This window comes from Elephantulus edwardii, unplaced genomic scaffold, assembly GCF_000299155.1.
Source record: "Elephantulus edwardii isolate Elephantulus edwardi_28Jun2011 unplaced genomic scaffold, EleEdw1.0 scaffold00011, whole genome shotgun sequence".
NCBI classification, from domain to species: domain Eukaryota; kingdom Metazoa; phylum Chordata; class Mammalia; order Macroscelidea; family Macroscelididae; genus Elephantulus; species Elephantulus edwardii.
In genome coordinates, this window is record NW_006399761.1 from 6288825 (window position 1) to 6311380 (window position 22556).

The 22556-nt window shown below is 42.6% G+C and overlaps 1 protein-coding gene and 1 pseudogene across 1 annotated transcript in view; both read right to left on the reverse strand.

Moving 5' to 3' along the window:
- The window catches only part of LHCGR (luteinizing hormone/choriogonadotropin receptor), a 122204-nt gene that overhangs the window by 64422 nt on the left and 35226 nt on the right, over positions 1–22556 (reverse strand). The window contains 2 exon segments of the mRNA XM_006881014.1: positions 1448–1522; positions 4806–4877. Of these exon segments, the coding sequence (XP_006881076.1) occupies positions 1448–1522; positions 4806–4877 (147 nt within the window).
- LOC102862879 lies at positions 14941–16273 on the reverse strand (annotated as a pseudogene).

Genomic DNA, 22556 nt, shown 5'->3' on the forward strand with positions numbered 1-22556 from the left:
TTTCAAACTTTCTTCTCTCATAGTGTTTTGGGAAGAAAACCCATAAACAAAATTCCTTTAGAGCACTTGATGCTATTTTCATTTCTCTTGATAAGTGATGCTGCGTATCCAAGAACGTTCTGTTATTTCTCTTGAGCTGCCCTAGTGATTCTCATTCTAACTTGGAAGTCTGTTAACATTGCTGATTTCCAGGTCTGGGATAGGATTACCGTCTGTAATTATAATGAGCCCGTGCAATTCTGTTTCACAGCCACGTTTAGACAATACAGTTTGCACTGAGGAGAGTCAGCTCTGAGTCATTTCCGACTGGATGGCAAATAACAACAACATCCATTCCTTCGGACTGTTCTGTAATCGTTTGGCAGGTTAGTCTCTGTCACCCTCATGGGGATATTTGAGCAGGAATGTTCCTCTCTCTGTATTCCTGCAGGACTTGACTGAGGCTCGGATGCCTGGTGGACACTCCCACACCATTTTACACAATCAGTGATCGGATCATTAAGACGTAGACATAATACAATACATGCACATTTTGCAGACCAAGGATGGGTTGAGTTTGAATGCCAGCCCTGCCATCATTAAAGGTGACATTTGGGTCAAGTTCCTGAGCCTCCCTAGGCCTCCTTTCCTTCTGCTTCAAACTAGGGACAATGGTCATGAGAATGAAATGACAACTCTTCAGACCATCCAAGCGTCTGTCCTGACAGAATGTTCATGGCTACTGTTTATTCCTCAGCTTCCAACAATCTCAAGTAGGGAAGGTTGGAGTGCTCTTCTGGAAATCCTGGTTCAAGGGGAAGGTGGCCTGGCTTCTAGTTCCAGCTCTGACACAATCATTTATTGTGAGACATCAGGCAAGTCAGTTAAACTCTATTTGAACCTCACGATTCATCATCTGAAAATTGAACGGAGGCAATCTCCTTCCTCTCATCTTTTTTTTGTGAATTAGGGAAGAATGAGACTTCAGAAAGGATTCTTTAAAAGGATTCTTACAACCTCACCACAACCAAGCAACAACAAATACCATAATTCGTGGGCCCCACACAAGATATTACATGGCAAGTTCTCAGGGAGAAACTATTGGATAAAGCAACATGCCAGAATAGTTCCTCTGTGAGCCAGTTCATGGGCTCACCCCAAGCACCCCAGACCCTCTCTTCTGTAAGGTAAGAGAACCTTGGCAGGGCTCCACAGCACCGATTTTCATTTCCAACTTTATGTTGTGATGTTTCAGAGTGTATATGGCTCCGCGGGAGAAGCAGTTGTCACCATGGCAACCTTCAGACCACTGCCGTGAGAGAAATTAGTGCCTGCCCAGACCTGGTAATTGCCATGGTCGTTCCCTTTTGGATTCTGGACAGAGGATGCTTGGATACAAATGCTGACTGGGCTCCAGCCACAGAGGGCAGTAGTACAGCAAAAAAACTATCAGTTAGCTGATGCTTACATTTCAGACAAATTGAGAAGGCTGTCAAAGGCACTGGCTTCTATCCTTTCCAGGGACTGACTGTAGTACATACCACTATGGGAGAAAAGAGAAAAAGAACATGAGATGACCTGTGTGCGTGAAAATCAGTTCTGTGTGCGTGACCCCATCACAGGGGCCCCGGTTTACTTCTCCCCACCTGCAAAGGATCAAAGAGGCCAGGAGTCATCCTCAAGTCCTAAAGGAACATCTCATTTAAGAGCACCGAGGGGCATTCACAGCCCAGGCACTGCTTAAATGCAAGTTTCAGTAACCCCTGTTGATGTGATGCGTCGTTCCTTATTGATCTCTGTGCACAGAGTCACAGATGGTGAGCAGTAGATGGGCTCTGGGAGGAAATCTAGTCCGATTCGCTGGTTTTATAGCCCTGGAAATCGAGGCTCTAGCAGGAGAGGCTGAGTGCCTGTGTGGAGGTTCAAGACTACTGGGATCTCAATTCATTGCTCTCGTGGTGGGCTAGTGTTAGGAAGCGGCCGTGCAGTCCCCCAAGCATGCAGTGGAATCACCAGCTGCAACACGGGAGAAGGATGGGCAATCTCCCGTGTGATGACAGCCTCTCAAAACCTGCTGGAGGGTCAGCCACGAGCTGGTTCCCACTTGACAGCACACAGCAACAACCACAAGATGAGGTTTGAATTTGGGTTGGGTTGAGTTTATCAGTTCATAAATCTAACTCCTGGTTTCCCAAAGTCCTGTTCCAAGGCCTCTGTGCGTAGTGTCCCTTTCTGAGCTGTAGTTGTCTCACTCTGTGAGCAGACCAAGAACTGACATAGACCCCCGTGTTTCTGAATCATGGTGGCTTCAAATTGCCAGGCAGGTACACACAGATAGAATGAACAAGTGGAATAGGATGTGGATTTTTAAAAAAAAATAAAATAAAACATAAAGAAACTAGCCTTGCCAATTCTGTCCCCCAAGCATGTATGTGATAACAGTATTAGCAAAAATTCCTCCCAAGAAACTTAACATTTGCTTCCAACTGAGGAAAAACAAATCTCAAATTCACACATGGTCCATGGTCCATTTTCATGTTTTGGAGGTCCGTGTGCATGGACACCTCCTGCCTTGGTGAAGGCCTACCTCCACAGAAGGAAAGACTCTCAGCAGTTCATGACTGTTGTGAACAACAAGAGAATGAATTGACCCCGGGCTGGTCTAGCTTGTTCTTGCCCAATGAGTTGTTTATTTAACAGTGGCTGCTTTCCTCAGTGGGACGTATTAATGTATTACAGCTGATCAAAATCCAACATTTTAACTTGAGAGCAGCAACAAACAAAAAAAGTTTGGTTCACGCAAATGGATTTTGCTGTAATTTGTCATGAACTACCTATAAAAGGCACTGTTATTGTTAAGTGCTGTCGAGTCGTAGGTGGCTCATAGCGACCCTATGAACAAAAGACCTGAACAGTTGTATAACTTTCATCGTTTCTCCAAGTTCATAGAGTTTCCCGAGGCAAGCTATTTTGGAAGTGGATGCCACTCCTGCTTCCAAGCTTGTTTTAATTGGGGAGCTCCACCAAACACCGTCCACCATGGGTGACCATTATCGCATTTGAACCATCTGTGTCACTGCGTTTAGCATCACAGCAACCACAAGTTTCCTCTGTACAGCAGATGGACAGACCAGTGCTTTACCACTTAGAAGAATGTTAAAAGAATAGGTACTAATTATTTTCCTTAAAATTTTATTTATTTATTTGTGTGTGTGTGTGTGTGTGTGTGTGTGTGTACCATCAAATTGGATCTGACTGGTACAGGAGGAGATTGTCCCTCCTTCTTCAGCAGAGCATCTGGTGGATTCGAATCACATAACTCTGGGTTTGCAGTGCAGCTTCTTGCCACTAGGCCACCAGAGCTCCCTAATACTTTAAAAAAAATTTAAAAAGTCATTGTAGTACAAAATACAGTATGTTGTTCTTGTGTGAGGTTGAACTGGAACCAAACCATAGCTGACCCTCAGGCAGGTTTTCAGAAGCAGTTAATCACACAGGAGGAAATTGCCCACCATTCTCCTGTGGAGCAGCTGGTGGATTAGAACTGAGTGACTTCAAGATTGCCATGCACATTCTTGCCACCAGGCCACCAGTGCTCCCTTAAAATACAATATAAGGAGTGTCTAATTGCTTTAGTCATTGTATTCTGTTGTGGTCCAGTATTTTTAAATAAGCGTAGTGATATGTAGTCTTTATTGAGGAATTCCTTTTATGATTTCCGCAGCTTCTTAATGCCTTAAAGAACAGTGAGGAGTTCCCTAAGGATGTAGGCTTTACTGCTGTGAAGTGTGAAACCAGATTCCAAAGCCCAGGGGATTGTTAAAATCCGTATTCTCCAGCTCAGGCTCGCTAAAGTTAAAAAGAGGACTCTGGGATTCCTTAGGCAGTTCTCTTGCATACACATATGGGGCTTGGGACCTTAGAGGAGTTCTGCTGACACATTAAAGCTCTCCGCTGCTGCCCAAAAAGACATAAAGAAACTACCAGGTGTTCCCCAGGAGAAGGATGTGGCCTTCTGCTTCCGTGAAGCCACTCAGTCAGTCATTCACTGCTGAGTTGGAACTGACTCATAGCTCACATTCCAGTGGGTTTTTCAAGAGGTTGTAAATCATATAGGAGGAGCTGGCCTATTTTTTCTCAGGAGGAGCAGCTGGTGGATTCAAACCACCAGCCTTTTGGTTGGCAGCAAAACTCCTACCCACTAGCCTACCAGAGCTCCCTCCATAAAGAATACATACAGCCCTGGAAACCTGTGGGCGGTTCAACACTGTCTCTTGGGATCGCTGGGAGTTAGAGTCGACTTGACTACCGTGGACTCAGGCGGATTTACAACTTTGCAGACGCGTGACCACACTACTCTATCATGTTGCTTTACCGTTTTGAGAAAAGTACTGTACTTCTGTCATGTACGTATTATATTTTAGATGCAAAGATTACCACCTTCTGATGCACAATAAACTTTGAACACATTTTCTCCGACGTGGATGCTATCTGAAAATGTGACACGGGGGACCAGCTGCTGTAGGAGAAGCAGAATTTTTTACGATTAGAATCTGTCTTTCTTTCCACTTGAGGAGTTTATCATCACTTATCAAAATGCATTCAGTTCTTTGAAGCGAGGTTAATTATATGGATTTTAATGACTCTTGAAAATCATACCTTTCTTCAAAGGTGCCTGGATTTTTTTATTGATACAGATAAAAATATTAAGGGTTTCTAAAGCATTCCTCTCTCAGAAAAATTACCCCTTTCAGCTGTATTTTCTCATAGGAGAAAAAAAATTATTCTCATTATGGATGTCTTTTGATACGCAGTATCTTACTTACATTTTTATGACCTCATTAAGTCCTCTGAAAGCGTGAGATGGGATTACTTTGATAGAGAGATAGGTGAATGATCTAGAAAAGAAAAAAGGGAAGCCAAGAGTTTAAGATCAAGACTGGATGCCTTTTTAGTACATGAATTAAGTAAAAGTGTGTGTGTGTGTGTGTGTGTGTGTGTGTGTGTGTGTGTGTGTGTGATGAAGTCCCAACAACTAACTGGATTCAAGTTCAGCATTCTAACAACATATTAATAAAGACATAATGTAACATGGGCTTGGGTTTTCCCCCATGATTATGGGCTTTATTAGAGGTTATTACAGGTTACAGTTCAGGTTGGAAGTAACTGTACACTTCTTACCTCTCAGGTGAGTTCACAGGTCCTCTGGCCTTCGCCCTCATTGATTCAGGCCAGTGTTACTCAGCTCTTCTAGTCTCACTAATTACAGCATGTCCTGAAGGCCTCCAGTAAGCCTGGGTGAATGTTTTGGGGCAGCATTTCTAGTTCAATTCTCTCTCCTATTGGCCGCTGCTGTCCTGAGCTGGTCTCTGGTCCTGCATCTTGGCGGCTTCTGCTGCTGCAGTTGGCGGTGTTGGTCCATCTTACACAAGAATCTCCTCTTCTGCCACTAAAATCCCTCACTGTAGCCAGGTGGGGTGGCAGATCTGACCAATCTACTCATTAGTTGACTACACAACTTCACTATGTCCTCTCTTGAAAGGTGCGCATGATCCCATTCACATTATTAGGATAGTGCTACCATAGTCATGCAGTGAAAAGCAAAGCCAGTGGCTAGAAAAGTCGACTGCATCACATTTATGTGAGTGATTTCTCATTTAGGAAGTACTTCCAGGATTATCTCACTTAGTGTTCCCAATCAGACTGTGATGTGGTATTATTATTCCTCTTCTACTCATTGCTGTTGATTGGAACCAACTTATAACTGACCCTCTATTTTCTGAGATTTTTGGTTTTATTTATTTTTTTTTAATTAGAATCTGATACAGTGGCTAAACTCATTGGCATTGGGCTCAGACACAGTTGGGTTCACACTGCAGTTCTCCTACTACTGGCCAAGAGGTCCCGAGTATGTGACTAAGCTTTCCTTGCTTCAGTTCCTGACACTTTGTCACTTGGTGATGGCTTGCATGTTGCTATAAGACCAGAAGATATGCCCCCAGTGTTTTCAAATAACAGCAAGGCTACATGGTAGACAAATTACAGCAGACCTTCCAGACTTAAGACTAGGAAGAAAGGCCTCGTAATCTACTCTGACAATAGGCCAGTGAAGACCCTATAGTTTGAGGGATGAGGAATGAGTACCAAAAGAGCCTGGGGTTAGGATAGCTCAGGAAAAAGTACTGGACATCCGTTAACTGCACATCTGCCATGCGTCAGCACTGGGAGAGGAGGGGAGGGGACAGAAGTTTTATTATGTCACATGTTTATGGTGGAGGCATAGCTTTCCCAGCTAGGATAGTGAAAGTGAGGAGGACTTAAAGTGCTTGCTGCAGAAGATCAAGGACTACGGCTTATAATACAGATTTCATCTCAACACCAAGAAGACAAAAGTCCTCACCACTGAACCCGTAAGCAACATGATGATAGATGGAGAAAAGATTGAAGTTGCCAATGATTTCATATTACTTGAATCCACAGTCTACACTCTTGGTACCAGCAATCAGGACATTAGGAGTGTGTTGGATAAGGTGGCTTTCAGGGACTGCTCCAAATTATTGAGGAGCAGTGCCAGTTTGAAGACTCAAGTGCACTTGATTCAGGCCATGGTCATTTCAGCCACTTGCTATGCATCAGAGAACTGGACAACGAACAGAGATGACAGAACAAGAATTGATGCCTTTGAGTTGTGGTGTTGGAGAAGAGTACTGAATATCTTATGGATTGCCAAAAGAACAAAGAGTTATGTTTTGGAGAAGGTATAGCCAGAAGTGCTCTTTGGAGGCAGAGAGGATGAAGCTTTGTCTCACATACCTTGGGCATATTGTTAGGTTCCTTGGAGAGGGACATCATGCTTGGGAATTTAGAGGGACGGCAAAAGAGAGGGAGATCCTCAAGAAGATTAGTTGATAGGTAACCGCAGCAATGGGTTCACGTGTATCAGAGATGGTGCGGTTGGCACAGGATAGGACAGTGTTAACATCCATTGTTTCTAGGGTTGCTACGAGTCGTACTTGACTTGATGGCACCTAACAACATTAACTAGGAAAGAACATCTCTACTATGATGACCTGATTTAGACTGTGAGATGTCTTACAGCCGCAGCAGGAGCTTACTACTGGCTTAAGGTGCTGTGTTTATTAATACCTGCCTATACCCCCCCTTTTTAAAATCCAGTCAACAACGGGCACACAGTGTTTTAGCCATTCAAGAATCCACGCAATGGTGTGACAATTAATTTTATGTGCCAGCATGGCTAGGCGCTGTCCTAGCTAATCACTAGTTGAGGTGTTGCTATGAAAGTGTTTTGTAGATCTGACTAACATTTGTATCATCTGACTTTTTCTTTTTTTATCATCTGACTTTTAAGTAAAACAGGTTACCTTTGATAGTGGAGGTGGCCTCATCCAAGACATGGAAGGCCTTAATAGCAAAAATAATGTTTTTATGAGGGGAAAAGGTTCTGCCTCAAGATTATAAATACATATTCTGTTAGACTCTCCAAATTTCCAACTCACTCCCATGGTCTACACGCGTTGGCCATGAGATGGAATAGACTCAACCACAGCTGGAAACACAGGAATAAATGGGAAATCAGTTGACACATTTCAGGTGATGGATGCAGCTCTGGATGTGCTCACCAGACTCTGCCAGGAAATTGGAGGATGTCTGCCTCGCCAGCTGATTGAAAGATTCTGTTCCAATTCTCAGGAAAGATGATTCCACAGAAGGAGGAAATTATTTAACAATACCATTAATAAGTAAAATACTACTGAAGATTATTCATCTAGGAATAATAATCTATGCTAACTAGTACATAGAGAACTTCCAGAAGTTCAAGCTTGGATTTAGAAGAGACTATGGCACTAGGGATATCATTGCTGATGTCAGATGGATCTGACTGAAAGTATACCAGAAAAATGTCTTATTTGTGCTTTATTGACTATGTAAAGGCATTTGACAGCATGAATCATAACAAATTATGGCTAACATTGAAGAAAGCACGAATCCCAGGACCTTAATTATGCTCATGCTAAACCTATACCTTGACCAAGAAGCTGTCGTGCAAACAGTGAAAGAGTAGTCTACATGGTTTAAAATTTAGAAAGGTGTGCATCACGGTTTTATCCTTTCTCCACCTGTTTAATCTGTATTCTGAGCAAGTTATTCGAGAAGCTTGGCTCTAATAATAAGAACGTGGCATCAGGATTGGAGGAAGACTCATCAATAACACCTTCAGTATGCAGATGAGACTATTTTTTTTTGCTGAAAGCAAGGAGGATTTGAAACATTTGCTGCAGAAGATCAAACACTGCAGCCTTTAATATGGATTCCTTCTCAATGTCAAGAAAACAAAAATTCTCACTATTGGACTGATAGGCTACAACATGATAGACGGAGAAAATATAGAAACTGTCAATGACTTATCTTACTGGAATTCGTATTCAGTACACTTGGGACCAGTAGAGAGGCGATCAGGAGATGTATTATACCGGGAAGGTCTGAAGTCAGAGACCTCTCTAAATTACTGAGGAGCGATGATACTTTGAGGACTATCCACCTGATTCAGACCATGGTCTTTTTTTTTAATCATGGTCTTTTTGATTACTTTCTGTGCTGCTGAGAGCTGGCCAATGACTAAGGATGACAGAAGAAAACTTGATACCTTTGACCTGTGATGTTGGAGAAGAGTACTGAATATCTCATGGACGGTCAAAAGAACAGATATGTGTTGGAGCAGGTGCAGCCAGAGGGCTCCTTGGAGCCAAGTATGACAGCGCTTCATCTCAAACACCTTGGACATGTTGCTAGGGGAGTTACTTGGTGCAGAACTTCAGGCTTGGAAAGGTGGAGGGACAGCGAAGGAGAGGAAGAACCTCAACAAGGTGAATTGACACAGTGACTACAGCAATGGGCTTGAGTGGGTCAGAGATTGTGAGACTGACACGGGAAAGCACAGGGTTCAGATCTGCTGTCCATTGGATTGCTATGAGCTGTATTCAACTCAGTAGCACTAAACAACACTAGTTGGATTTGCTTTTCCAACTAGTGATCCACAGATTTTGGACTCGCCAGCCCACTGAGGGCAGGATTTTCCAAATTTCATGGTCCAGTTTATCAGAATCGATCTCTGAGTATCAATATTAGTATGAAAAAATAAATTGGCTTTGTAAACTCGAATCACTTGATACGAGAAGAAAATATTAGGAAAATGTTATGTCAGCCTAAGAAACAATACCAATTTACATCACGTCATTTCTATGTATAGCCACCATATTTTTTTAAAAATTTTATTATTTTTGTGTGAGTGTACTGTCAAATCAGATCTGACTGGTACAGGAGGAGATTGTCCCTCCTTCCCCGGCAGAGCATCTGGTGGATTCGAACCGTGAGCCTCTGGGATTGTAGTTGCAGCTCCTTGCCACCGGGCCACCAGAGCTCCCCTTAGCCACTATATTTTTGTTGTTGCTTTGTACCATCAAGTTGGAACCAACTCGTAGCTGATCCTCCAGTGGGTTTTCAGAGGCAGTGAATCATATAGGAAGAGACTGCCCGTCCTTCTTCCACAGAGGAACTGGTAGATTCAGACCACTTGCTTTTGAGATTGCACAAAAGCTTGTTCTGTTCAGAAGAGTTCTGTATTTTTACCATCTCCTTCCGGCTCAAGCAGTATACTAATGTTTCCTCCCAGAGATCTAAGGAAGAGAAGGTTCTAGAAACCTTCATTTCATGGGGGTGTGTGGGGGGAATACTTTCACCTAACACCCTCTTACAGGTGGAATAACCTAGAAGAAGTAATTAAAAATTGGTCCTCAGATTCTCCTCCAGAAAATCAGCCCACCATGCACATAGTTCACCACATAAACTTATTTACCAGAGGTGCTGAGAAGAGCAGAGACAACTAGGGGAAGAAATCTTCTTGTAATGTCACGCTGGCTCCCTGTATTTCTTCTGGAATCCTAGCCGCTTGGCGGACTGATTAAAAACACAGTTTTATTGCTCTCTGCACTGCCAAGCCAATAAATTTCCAGGAGAGAAAGCTGTATTCCACTGTACCCCGTGCAACATCAATAAAACTGACAGCCAAATTCTGATTCCAGGATCTTTATAGCTGGGAATAATGCAGTGCTGAACATATTTTGGAGAGTGTTTACATAAAAGCTTCAGCTGAACCCTTCAGAGCTGTTTATTCATGCAGATGAAGCCTGGGGGGCAGCCGTCTTCCCACTCCAAACCTAGCACAGTCTGGCTCCCAGGAGAGCACTTTGGTCCAGGTTTATCCGAGTTTGCCTCCAGGGCTGACTGATGTACCTGAGGATGAGGGATGGGGGAGCAGAGGTCAGACCGCAGTGAGATGAGCTGTACATCAACCACTGGCAGCCCCCAGTGACCGAGGAGCAGCCCTGGTGCAGGATGGAATTTCACAGTTACTGTTGGCGCCTCAGAGCAGGAAGTGAGAGTGAAAATAGAGGCCCCCTCCTAAAAATGCCCCACAGGTGAGCGAACAGCAGGTGGCTTGGTGGATGTGGCTCAGACAGGAAAGGAGCCTGGGGGCTGAAGCGGGAGAGAGGTGGATGAGGCAGGTGCACTCCCACCGAGCCACCAGGTGAATGGCGTTCTGAGATTCCAAAGCCATGTTTCCTCCTGACAGATTTTCGTTTCAGATTGGTTTGTCTTCGGTTGTCTTGCTAAGCATACAGGGGTCTGCAGTATTTAAATTTTTCTGTTGACGAGTCCCTGTGAGCTGGTAATAGCCATTTAATACACTGAAGATGCTCCTATGATCCTTTTCACTGCCTGGACATCTTGGCCAAATTCTCACACTCCAGGTTAAGGGGGCAGGTACAGGGACTTTGTTCATGGGATTGTGTGTGGCGATGGGGCCTTGGAGTAACCTGAGGGTCCTTCTTTGCTGCAGAGCAAGGTGAATGAGTGGAATGAGGGTGGAAGACACCACACCAGTCGTCGGATGCAACAGTCTGATTTCACACCCTGCAATAGCAGCATGTACGAATGAAGAGGATGGGTCTGAAATAAGTACGCTAGACAGCAGTGCTATTTTCAGAATACAAACACATCAGACACTAGACTTTTTAAGACATGAGAGCAAGGCATGCACAAATGTGAGAAGAGTTGCCGATGAGAGCAGTAGAAGGGAAAAAAGGAGGGTAGAAACAGAGAAGATCTTTGAATGGACTGAAGATGATAATGCTACTTAAATGAAGAATGAGAAACAAAATGGACAATGAAAGTTTTATTTGATGTATTATGTTGCTTTTTTCCCCCTTTTGTCCATTTTTTCTTTTTAAAGCAAAGATAAACTTTCCCCCCCATTTGTTTCTTTTAATTTTCTTTTGTCCATTTTTTTTAAAGCAAAGATAAACTTAAATGTATTGCAAGAATTTTATGAACTTCAGGAAACACGTGTGGAATGGATCGGTCAGTGTCATTTTTACACAGAGCAGAAGCCAAGGCCAGCTGAGGGAAAGAGGTCAAAGGCAAGGACAGTTAAGCAGCTGTTGTTTGTCAAGAAATGAAGGAAAATGGGACATAAACCAAAGGAAAAGCAGAGTGCACAGCAGAGGTCACGGTGTTTTTGAAAGAACCAGGTTTCTTGGATAGACATGAAGTTGGCCTGGCAGGGCTGAGACCTCTATCAGACTTAAGGTGTGGGGTGCCTGTGCTGTGAGGAGTCTGTGCTGTGAGGAGCCTGTGCTGAGAGGTGCCTGTGGTGAGAAGTGCCTGTGGTGCAGGGTGCCTGTGCTGTGAGGAGTCTGTGCTGTGAGGTGCCTGTGGTGTGGGGTGCCTGTGGTGAGGGGTGCCTGTGCTGTGAGGAGTCTGCGCTGTGAGGTGTCTGTGCTGTGAGGTGCCTGTGGTGCGAGGTATCTGTGGTGCGAGGTGCCTGTGCTGGGAGGAGTCTGTGCTGTGATGTGCCTGTGGTACGAGGTGCCTGTGGTGCGAGGTGCCTGTGCTGTGGGGTGCCTGTGCTGTGGGGTGCCTGTGCTGTGAGGTGCCTGTGGAAGAATACCACTGTGGAACCAAGTAGCTTTCCGCATTTTCACAGCTTTAGGTTTTGCTTTTAAAATGAATAGATCATGCAATGCAGCTGACAGCTAGGTCATGGGCATGCCTATTCTACCAAGTGCCTTCGCCACAGATACTGGAACAAAAATTGAGACTGGCTTACAAGGACAGCCGTAGTGTCACCAGCCCTGGAGCGTTAATCTACTCCTGAATTCTGTCTGCAGACTCATATATTCTTGTGGTTGGCTGTGACTTCCATTTAGCCCTGTGTTTTCACTGGCCACTGAATAGACCGAAGCGAACATTTAGAGAAAGAGTGTCCTGTGTGGACAGAAGGCTTGGCTTTCTTCCTCTTCTTCATCTGCCTCACCAGCTCGGCCAGCTGCTTCTTCTTGTACTCCTGACTGCTCTAGGCTTACCTTTCCAGGCCCCTTCTCCCTGCAGTAACTTGAATTACATTTGCTAGTCTGTGCATTTGGGTTTGTTTCATAGATGGATGCTGTGGGGAGATGCCCAAAATACTTCTTCAGAACTGAGGTATTACTTGATGGGAAAGTGGGCAGCTGATGTCCTAAGTTAAGTTGTTCTGGAATTACCCTAAGCCTAATAATGCTAATTCACCCAAGATCATGTCCTTTCCCTGCTCAGCTGGCATCCAGTGACTGAGTGGTGCCTAACAGCGGGCTTCAAGCTAAGACCAATTAGAAAGGCTACCTTTCATCAACACTTTTCCCTGGGCCCCAGCCAGTTCCGATTGTTAAGACCCAGTGCACCAGCTATCAATCTAACAACTGGGGGAAGTTTATAGATAAGCTGTTTGCAGTCAGATAAGCTCACTTCTTGGGAATGATAAAGTCTTAGTATCATGCCATCTCCAGTGATTTCTAACATGTCCCAATAACACATAATAACAGGTTTGTTCTGGAGAGGGTGAAGCCAGAATGTTCCCTGGAGTCAAGGATTCTGCAGCTTCATCTACATAATTTGGGCATGTTGCAAGGAGGGACTGGTCCTTGGAGAGGGACATCATGTTTGGGAGAGTGGAGAGGCGGCGCAGGAAAGGAAGACCCTCGAAGGGATGGATTGATTCTGTGAGTGGAGTGGAATGAATGTGTTTGAGACGGCGAGGTTGGCACAGGATAGAACGGCATTTAGGGCACTTGTACATAGGGTCCCTATGAGTTGCAAGTGACTCGATGGCACGTAACAACAAAACAACAACCTAATAACACCAGGTTATTTTTTTCTTTTCCATTTAGTAACACAGGTGATCGTGGAAGGAACCAGTTTGCTCAGGTCACTGGCTCATTAATAAAACCCTCATAATAATGTTAGTTGGAGAACTTGAAGAGTCTATAGAGTTTCCCACCCCCCTTCCCTTGAAGGAAATCTAAGATCTGAAAATTCTTGTTTACAAACCCATCATTGGGAGACATTGCATTACCAAAGGGTTTTTAAATTTTTACTGTATAGAAGGATTCCATTCAGGATTTCTTTGAATATCAAATGCCTCCAAAGGTAGAATGGGAAATATGGCTCAACTGACTCTCTCTTTTTAAAATTTATCCCTTGTTACACATTTCCTCCCTCTCCCTCCTTTCCCCTCCCCGAGTCCACTCTGTTGTGCACCTCTTGTTACACATTGTTATACATTGTTATAATGCCCAACCGTGTATTTCATTCAGACAGTTCTTCTCATCTGTTTCACTGCAGCACTAATCGGCTAAGAAACAACAACCAAAAAAACCCCAACTAAAAATGAGCTACCATAGATTTAGTTCCCACTAATAGTGACACCTTGTAGAAATGGGTTCCACCAGATTCACACTTTAGAAGCAGGCCACCAGCCTTTTCTTTGAAGGTGCCCCTGGAAGGATCTGAACCACTCACCTCTTTGTCAGTAGCTGTTGCACCACCCACAGACTCTTGTATTCCCATTGCACGAATTTCCCATCATTTGTTTATTATTTTTTAAAAAATATTTATTTTTGTAGTTGAGAATCTACACAGCAAAACATACACTGATTCAACAGTTTCCACACAAGGACATTGAATGCACAGAATTGAACAATAACTTTCACCTTCTATTCTGAGTTGGTTTCCCCTTCATAAACATAAAACCATTGCTTCCCATGGTTTCTGTCTAATCTTTTGAGTTGCTTTTGTCCCATGTAGAAAGATTTAATCCCATGTAGTCAGTTCTTGAAAGAGTATAATGAATGCTTGCGGCAGATAATTTTTTTTATTACTCGTTAGGCTAGTTTTACTAGTTTGGTTTGGTTTTGGTTTGGTTTTTTACACAAATACTTTGGTATGTTTATTTCCTTTATCATAAGTAGGTAGAAAATACAATACCAGTAGATACTATTTCTGTAAAAATGAACTTTTAGATGGCATCTCTGGATGGTGGAAATGGTTAAACACTTAGCTGCTGATTAAGGGCTGAAAGTTTGAGTCCGTCCAGGGACACTTTGTCAGAAAGACTTGGTGATCTACTTTTAAAAATCAGCCATTGGAAACTTTATGGCCTGTAATTCCAGTCCGACAGAAATGGGTCACCAAGAGTCAAAGGCAACTGGATAAAAAAAGATAGTGAATTTTAAACTAACACTGATCACTGTTCTTAATGACTGATTTGCCTTAGAGTAGCTACTTGTTCTCAGTGATGAAGTTTATTTCTGTTTTCATTTTGCAATCTTACCACTTAAAACTCTGAAGAGGTAAAAAAACTTTAAAAAAGTAAAGACCAACTTGTAAAACTGGACTATTTTAATATTGGGTTTGGGTTTGTTTTTTTTTTTTAATAGCATGCTAAACAGTTCTCTTGACGATTTCAGGACTTGTAAGGAAGATGTATTTAGTAGCTCCTGGAAGCCCATGGTAATGCTGGTTTTCTGACTGGTTTGTAGTCAGTTATTAACGTGTATGAAAGTGCTCTTAGACCAATAAGACAACATTTATACATCCATCATTTTCAGGTTTGTTGGTAACCTGACCCTTTTCCCCCCACATAACCTTGTCTCCTTGTGTCACAAGGACCACCTCACTTAGATTCACTTTAGTGATGGTTGTTGTTGTTGTTGTTATGTGCCATTGAGTCGCTTGTGACTCATAACGACCCTATGTACAACAGCCCTAAACTCTGCTCTGTCCTGTGCCAATCTCATTGTCTCCGACACACTCATCCCTATTGCTCCAGTCACTGAATCAATCCACCTCATAGAGGGTCTTCCCCTCCTGCGCCTGCCCTCCACCCTCCCAAGCATGATGTCCTTCTCCAAGGACCGGTCCCTCTTTACAATATGACCAAAGTATGTCAGACGAAGTTTCAGAATCCTTGCCTCCAAGGAGCAGCCTGGTTTAACCCTCTCTAGGATGAATCTGTTTGTTTTCTTAGCAGTCCATGGTACCCTCAATACTCTTCTCCAACACCAACACTCAAAAGCATCAATTCTCCTTCTATCTTCCCTGGTCATTGTCCAGCTCTCTGACACATAACAAGTGACTGCAAAGACCATGGCCTATACCAGACGCATCTTAGTCTTCAGAGACACACCGTTGCTCTTCAGTACTTTAGAGAGGTCCCTAACAGCAGACTTTCCCATCGCAATACAGTCTTTTAATTTCCTGACTGCTGATGCCAAGAGTGTTGATTGTTTGGTAATAACACCCAAGGTTGTATACAATGGGGATGAAGTACTTTATACCAAGTACTGGGAGGCAAAATGTGGCTTTAAGTTCAGGAAATGTTCTTGAAATGTAAGCCCTTTGGTCTGATGGCTCTTTCATATGTGGGTGGTTTTCATGTAAAGCCGTCTCCAACAAAGCAGACTTTAGTAACAATCCTCTCCACACTTTTGTTTTTCTCTTTCCTACCCAAATAACTTTCAGTACTTCTGTTCTCCCTGCGCATGAATTTTGGGCAGAGCGACTTTTCCTTTTCCCCACCTTTGTTTTTATAAGGGTTTTTCCCTAATCATATTTGAAATTACTTGAGCTCAGGACTGCCCCCATCCAGCAGATAGACAGGTGTCTCGCGGAGTCTTCTCATCATTCTTCTGTTTGGTATTTCTCTTTCCATCCATCCTGATAGTCTCTTTCATTTGTATTTTCTCAGCATGATGCTGCTTATGATAGAACCTCACCTTCAGACCAATCATCTTCTTTGCGTCCTTTGAACGTTCCTCAGCCTCTTGACTCTCTTTTTTTGCCTCAGATAATCCAAACAGTACCCGTAGTGCTTTCTGCGGTGTAAATCTAGATATTCATTTTGTGGTCAAGCATCCTGTGTCTCAAAGTCCCCAGGCAATCTCCTCACCATGGTAATGGCAGCAAAGCCTCTGGTCTCCAGAGTGCAAGGAAGCTCTTAAACTACTGTTTGCTTTTAATACTTTAGGGAGAATTTTTGGCTTAAGGCTCAAAGATCATCTCAGGACAATAGTTTCAGAGATGCACAGAAGTCTGGAGTTCATGCTCTTGTTGCTGTTATGTGCCATCTAGCTGACTGGGACTCACAACAAGCCTATGCACAGTAGCTCTGAACCCTGCCCTAACCTGCGCCAATTTTATGGTTTCTGACACACCTACCCTCCAGTACGCCAGTTATTGTGCCTGTCCATCTCATCCCATCTTGCACTGTCCCTCCACCCTTCCAAGCGTGATATCCATCCTCAAGAACTGGTTCCTCCTGGCCACATGTCTAAAGTGTGTCTGAGGTAGCTTCAGAATCCTTTCTGTTCTAAAAAGTCCCCCTTTTTATTAGGATACTTCTATGGAACCTTTAAACAAAATATTCAGGCACCATCCAGTTCTTCTAGTCTCAAAAGAATATGAAAAGAATATTTAGAGTATTTGGTGTCAGCTAAAAAGAATTGCTCGACAGTGAACCATTTCCGGGAGTAGCATACAACAAAGAACAAGTAATACTGAAGGACAAAGTCCAAGTTGCACTGAAGGTATTGGAGGGCGAGGAGATAAGGCTCCAGGGATTGATGGAATAACAATTGAGATGTTTTAGCAAAAAGATGCAGCCCTGGACATTCTCATCTATGCTATTAAGTTGGGAGACCAACTAATTGGCCAACCAACTGGGATAAATCTGTATTTCTTCTCTTTCCACAAAACTTGATCCAATAGAATGGATACTTGATGGAATAATATCAGTGTTATATGCAGGAGAAATACTGGTGGGGATTATTCAAAGATGGCTGGGGAAGTTAAGTATAAGCATAGAAAGGGAACATCAGGATTGGAGGTTGATTCAATCAATAGCAATTTGCATTATGTGGATGACGCGGCCTTGCTTGCTAAAAGCAAAGAGGACTTAAAACACTGAAGATGATCCAAGACTGTTACCTTCAGTCTAGATTACATTTCAACATGAAACAAAGAAAACCTTCATGATTGGACCAACAGGTAATATCAAGATATGTGGAGAAGAATGAAGTTGCAAAGATTTTACTTTACTTGGATCCACTATCAACTTCCTTGGAGACAACAATCAGGAAGTCAAAAGATATGTTACATTGGGCAAATTTGCTACCCAGGACTTCTTAAAGTCCTAAAAACCAAAGATGTTGGCTTACTGACTAATATATGCCTGACCCTTCAAGTCATGATATTTTCAGCTGTTTCATAAGCTTGTGAAAATTGGAGAGTGAATAAGGAAGAAGCACTGATGCCTTTGAACTGTGTGTTGGAGCAGGGTATTGAATAAGTCCCAGCTGGCAAAAGAACAAACAAATCTGTCTTGGATGAAGTGTAGCAAGGGTACTTCTTAGAGGCAAGGATGGTGAGACTTCCCCTCACATATTATGGGCATGTTGTCAGGACTGGTCAGTGCCTAGAAAAGGAAATCAGGTTCAGACAAGTGGGGTGTCAGAAGAAGAGGAAGACCCTCAACAAGATGGACTGACACAGTGATCACAGCAGTGGGCTTAAGCACAAGTCAGACAAGGTTTCGGTGTGTTGTTTACAGAGTTGCTGTGAGTCAGAGTTGACACCATCTAACCACCACCACCACAGCCACCTCGACCACCACAACCACCACGACCACCACCACCAGTCTAGCCAGGGGAGCAGTTGTGAATATCCTCCTGACTTTCATTCTTTTTCTCTTGTTCTATGACATTGAAACTCAACATCAAGAAAACAAAGATTTTCACCACTGGGTTGATTGGCAGCATCATGATAGATGGTGAAGAGATTGAGATGGTTGATAGCTTCAGTTTGTTTGGCTCTACAGTCAACACTCTTGATACCAGCAGCCAGGAAATTAAAAGATGAATTGCATTGGTAAAGTCTGCTGTCAGAGACCTCTCCAAAGTACTGAACAGCAGCGATGCCAGTCTGGAGACTAAAGTGCGCCTGATACAGGCCATGGTCTTTGCCATTACTTGCTGTACATCAGAGAGCTGGACAATGACTAGGGATGATAGAAGGAGAGTTGATGCCTTTGAGCTGTGGTGTTGGAGAAAAGTATTGAATATACCATGGACTGCTAGGAGAACAAACAAGTTCGTCCTGAAGAGGGTAAAGCCAGGCTGCTCCTTGGAGACAAGGATTTTGAAGCTCTATCTGACATACTTTGGACATGTTGCAAGGTGGGACCAGTCCTTGGAGAGAGACATCATGCTTGGGAGGGTAGAGGGACAGTGCAGGAGAGGAAGACCGTCGATGAGATGGATTGATTCAATGACTGGAGTAATGGGGGTAGGTGTGTTGGAGACAGTAAGATTGACAAGAGATAGAGCAGGGTTTAGGGCTGTTGTACATAGGGTCGCTATGTGTCGCAGGCAACTCAGCTGCACATAACAACAACAAGTGGTGTAGTTGGTGTGTACCACTGAGTTGGAATGGACCCATAGTTGACCCTCTAAGTGGATTTTCAGAGGCAGTAAATTGCCTGGGAAGAGACTGCTCATCTTTCTTCCATGAAGCACCTAGTGGTTTCAAACTGCCCACCTTTGGATTGGCAGCACATTTCCTTACAACCAAGCTACCAGAGCTCCCTTCTAGGTGAGTAGAGACCAACTGTTGTACCTTGGAGGGTGGGGTACAAGCTTGTAAGATCCCAGACTGTACGCATCAAACTAGAAGGCAGAAGAGAAGCCATGCACACGTCACCGATCAGGTAACAGATGTTCCGGAGATTCCCTTTTAAAGACAGGTATTGTATGATGCAAATCACACTAGTAGACTCTCTACCTCCTCTTGGGTTAAGAGCTTGATGTATAAGATGGTTCCCAGAGCAGAACCACCTCCTGAGGTCCACATGCAAGGGAGAAGAATCTCTTCTCCAAAGCCTGGCAGGGTCTTTGATTGCACTGAAGGCCTTTTACCTTTCTCTCAGTCTGACACATGGCAGAAGTAAAATATTTTTATTTATTGTCCTTTAATTATGTAAGGAAAGCATCGATACTACCAATTTAAGGAAGCTACAAACATTCATCTATCTTTCACAGACGATTGCATAGAGCTGCAAACTCGGAATATTAAAACACTACAAAAGCTGAGGGAGAAAGGAAAACTAGATGTATTTAAAGTATTTTTGCCTGCTGATCTTGTGGATATGGGAGGGAGAATCATTATTTTAACTCTAAGGAATGAGAATATTTCTCTATTTATTTTATAAGCCCTTGTTCAGTATTTAAAATCAATTTAAGAATTTCTTTGCATTTTTTCACCCCAGAGCTGCTCAGTAATTATAATAAATTTGCTTTTCACTTTTTAAAAAAGTTTTCTTTTATTCATTCATTGTTACACATTTTCTATCCATTTTCCTTCCTCCAGTCATTCACCCCTTATTCCAGATTGTTCTCATACATATAATGTATAATCATATATTTCTTTCAAACAGTTCTTCCTCTCATCTGTTCTAATACAGTGTTCATTATCTATCCACTCTTTCTCCATTCCCTCCCCAACCCCCTCATGTCTCTTATTCTATAACAGCTGTGTTATTCAAGTATTTATCTTTCTGTGACTGAGCTATATCACTTAGCATAATGTCCTCAACGATCCTTCCTCTTATGTAATGGTTACTATTTAACTGCTTTTCAGTGCTGCATAGTATTTCATTGTGTGGGCGTACCCTAGTTTTTCTGTCCATTCTTTTATTGATGGTTACTTGGGTTGCTTCCATCTCTTTGCTATAGTGAATAATGCAGCAATAAACATGAATGTGCATACATATGTTTAAGTAGTGGCTCTGGTTTCTTTAGGGTATATTCCCAGTAGTAGAATTGCTGAGTCAAATGGTATTTTTATTTACAACTTTTTGAGAAAGTACCAGAGTGCCTTCCATAGTGGTTGTACCATTTTACTTTCCCACTGGCATTGAATAAAGTTACTAATCCCTCCACAACCTTGCCTGTATTTGTTGTTTGCTGTTCTGTTGAACTTTGCTGTTGTTGCTGGGATGAGATGATACCTCATCATTGTTTTGATTTGCATCTCTGTGATAGCTAGGGATTCTGAACATTTCTTCATGTGTTTGTTTGCCATCTGAATGTCTTCTTTTGATGAAGTGTCAATGCATATCTTGTGCCTTTTTCTTGTTCAGGTGCTGGATTTTAGATAGAAGTCCCTTATCAGATATGTCATTGCCAAGTATTTTTTCCTAATCTACGGGTTTTCTTCTTACGCAGTTGGAGAAGGTTTTTGATGGGCATAGGGATTTGATTCTTAGAAGGTCCCATTCATTTACTTTATTCTCTCCTGGTTGTAAGTTTTTCATTATGTTTGGAAGACTGTTCATGCTATGGATTAGGGCTTCTAGGATTATTCTTAGCTTTTCTCTGGTATATTTTATTGTTATTGTTAAGTGCTGTCGAGTCATAGGCGACTCATAGTGACCCTATGAACGAAAGACCTGAACGTTTGTATAACTTTCATAGTTTCTCCAAGTTCATAGAGTTTCCAGAGGCAAGCTATTTTGGAAGTGGATGCCACTCCTGATTCTAAGCTTGTTTTAATCAGGGAGCTCCAGCTAACACTGTCCACCATGGGTGACCATTATCACATTTGACACCTCAGTGTCACGGTGTTTTATTTTGATGTTCCTGATCCACCTTAAGTTGGTTTTTGTATGAAGTGTGAGGTGTGGGTCTTGCTTAAGTTTTTTGCAGATTATTTTCCAATTTTACCAGCACCATTTGTTAAAGAGATTGCACTTTCCCCATTTAACTGATTCTTTCTCCTTGTCAAAGATCAGTTGACCACAGGTGGATGGAATTGCTTTCATCTTGTAGTGACATGAAAATGGTTCTTCTCTTTACAGATGATTTTGAAATCCTCATTCTTTCAAATGTGTACGTCGATGTAATAGCTGTACTGAAGGGAATATCTTCATTATTGGCCTTCAACATTTACTTAGTGGGAACTGAGACCTCCCTGTTGACTTTGACCACTACATACGGCCATTGAAATCAAGGTGAGAAAAGATTCTGCCTGCTCTGGAGATGATCCCAACTCCTAGTGACCTTCCGTCAGGTTTCTGAGGCTATGACGTTGTTCTTCTAAAGTAACTTTGTTATTACAATTTCATTTGATAATTCCTACACATTTTATTTTAGAACCTTAATTACCACTGTTTTATGTAATTGTAACATCTAGTCATCCCTTAAGAGTATAAATCTTTATTGGAAAAGACGTATCCAGACCTCTGCTTTCTCAGTAAGCAGTGCAACCTGTAACACCTTATTTCAGATCTCCTGAGATGGGCAGGGTGGACAGTGAATCTGTTTCATTTGCACAATACATTTTTGAAACTCTCATGCACATGCATCCTAATTTTTTCTATTTTAATTATGGTAAACATACATATAAAAACAAATGCTGTTTCAACAATTTTGAAATGTGTTCCAAATGTGGTAATACTGATAAGATTTTTCAAGTTGTAAGTATTGTCACTATGCTTTTTCAAGTCATTCTTCCACCATGACTATAAGCCAAACCCTCCCCTCCTCCTTCTCCCCATTCCTGATACCTGCTAATAACGTGTGTCTCTATAATGGCCTAAGTCATATAAGTGAGACTATATAGTACTTGTCCTTTTGCCACTGATTCCTCTTGCTGTATATGTATGTGTGTGTGTGTGTGTGTACGCACACAACACATTTTGACTATTGTTAAAATTGGTACAATGAGTATATTGGTGTACAGCTTCATCCACGTAGCTTTGGGGACTGCTAGTAGCTTGGGGAGGAGTTGTGCTGCCAACCCAGAAACATGGTTCGAATCCACCACTTCCCATGCAATTACAGTCTCAGAAAAATTGTTAGAAGTTCAGCCATGAGTCAGTTCTGGCTATAACTGGTATATAACAATAACAAGTCCTATAAATACTTATTCTATTAGGAGAAGAGTGTTGAATATACTGTGGACTCCTAGGAGAACAAACAGGTTTGTCCTGGAAAGGGTGAAGCCAGAATGCTCCTTGGAGTCAAGGATTCTGAAGCTTCATCTGACATACGTTGGGCATGTTGCAAGGAGGGACTGGTCCTTTGAGAGGGACATCATGTTTGGGAGAGTGGAGGGACGGCGCAGGAGAG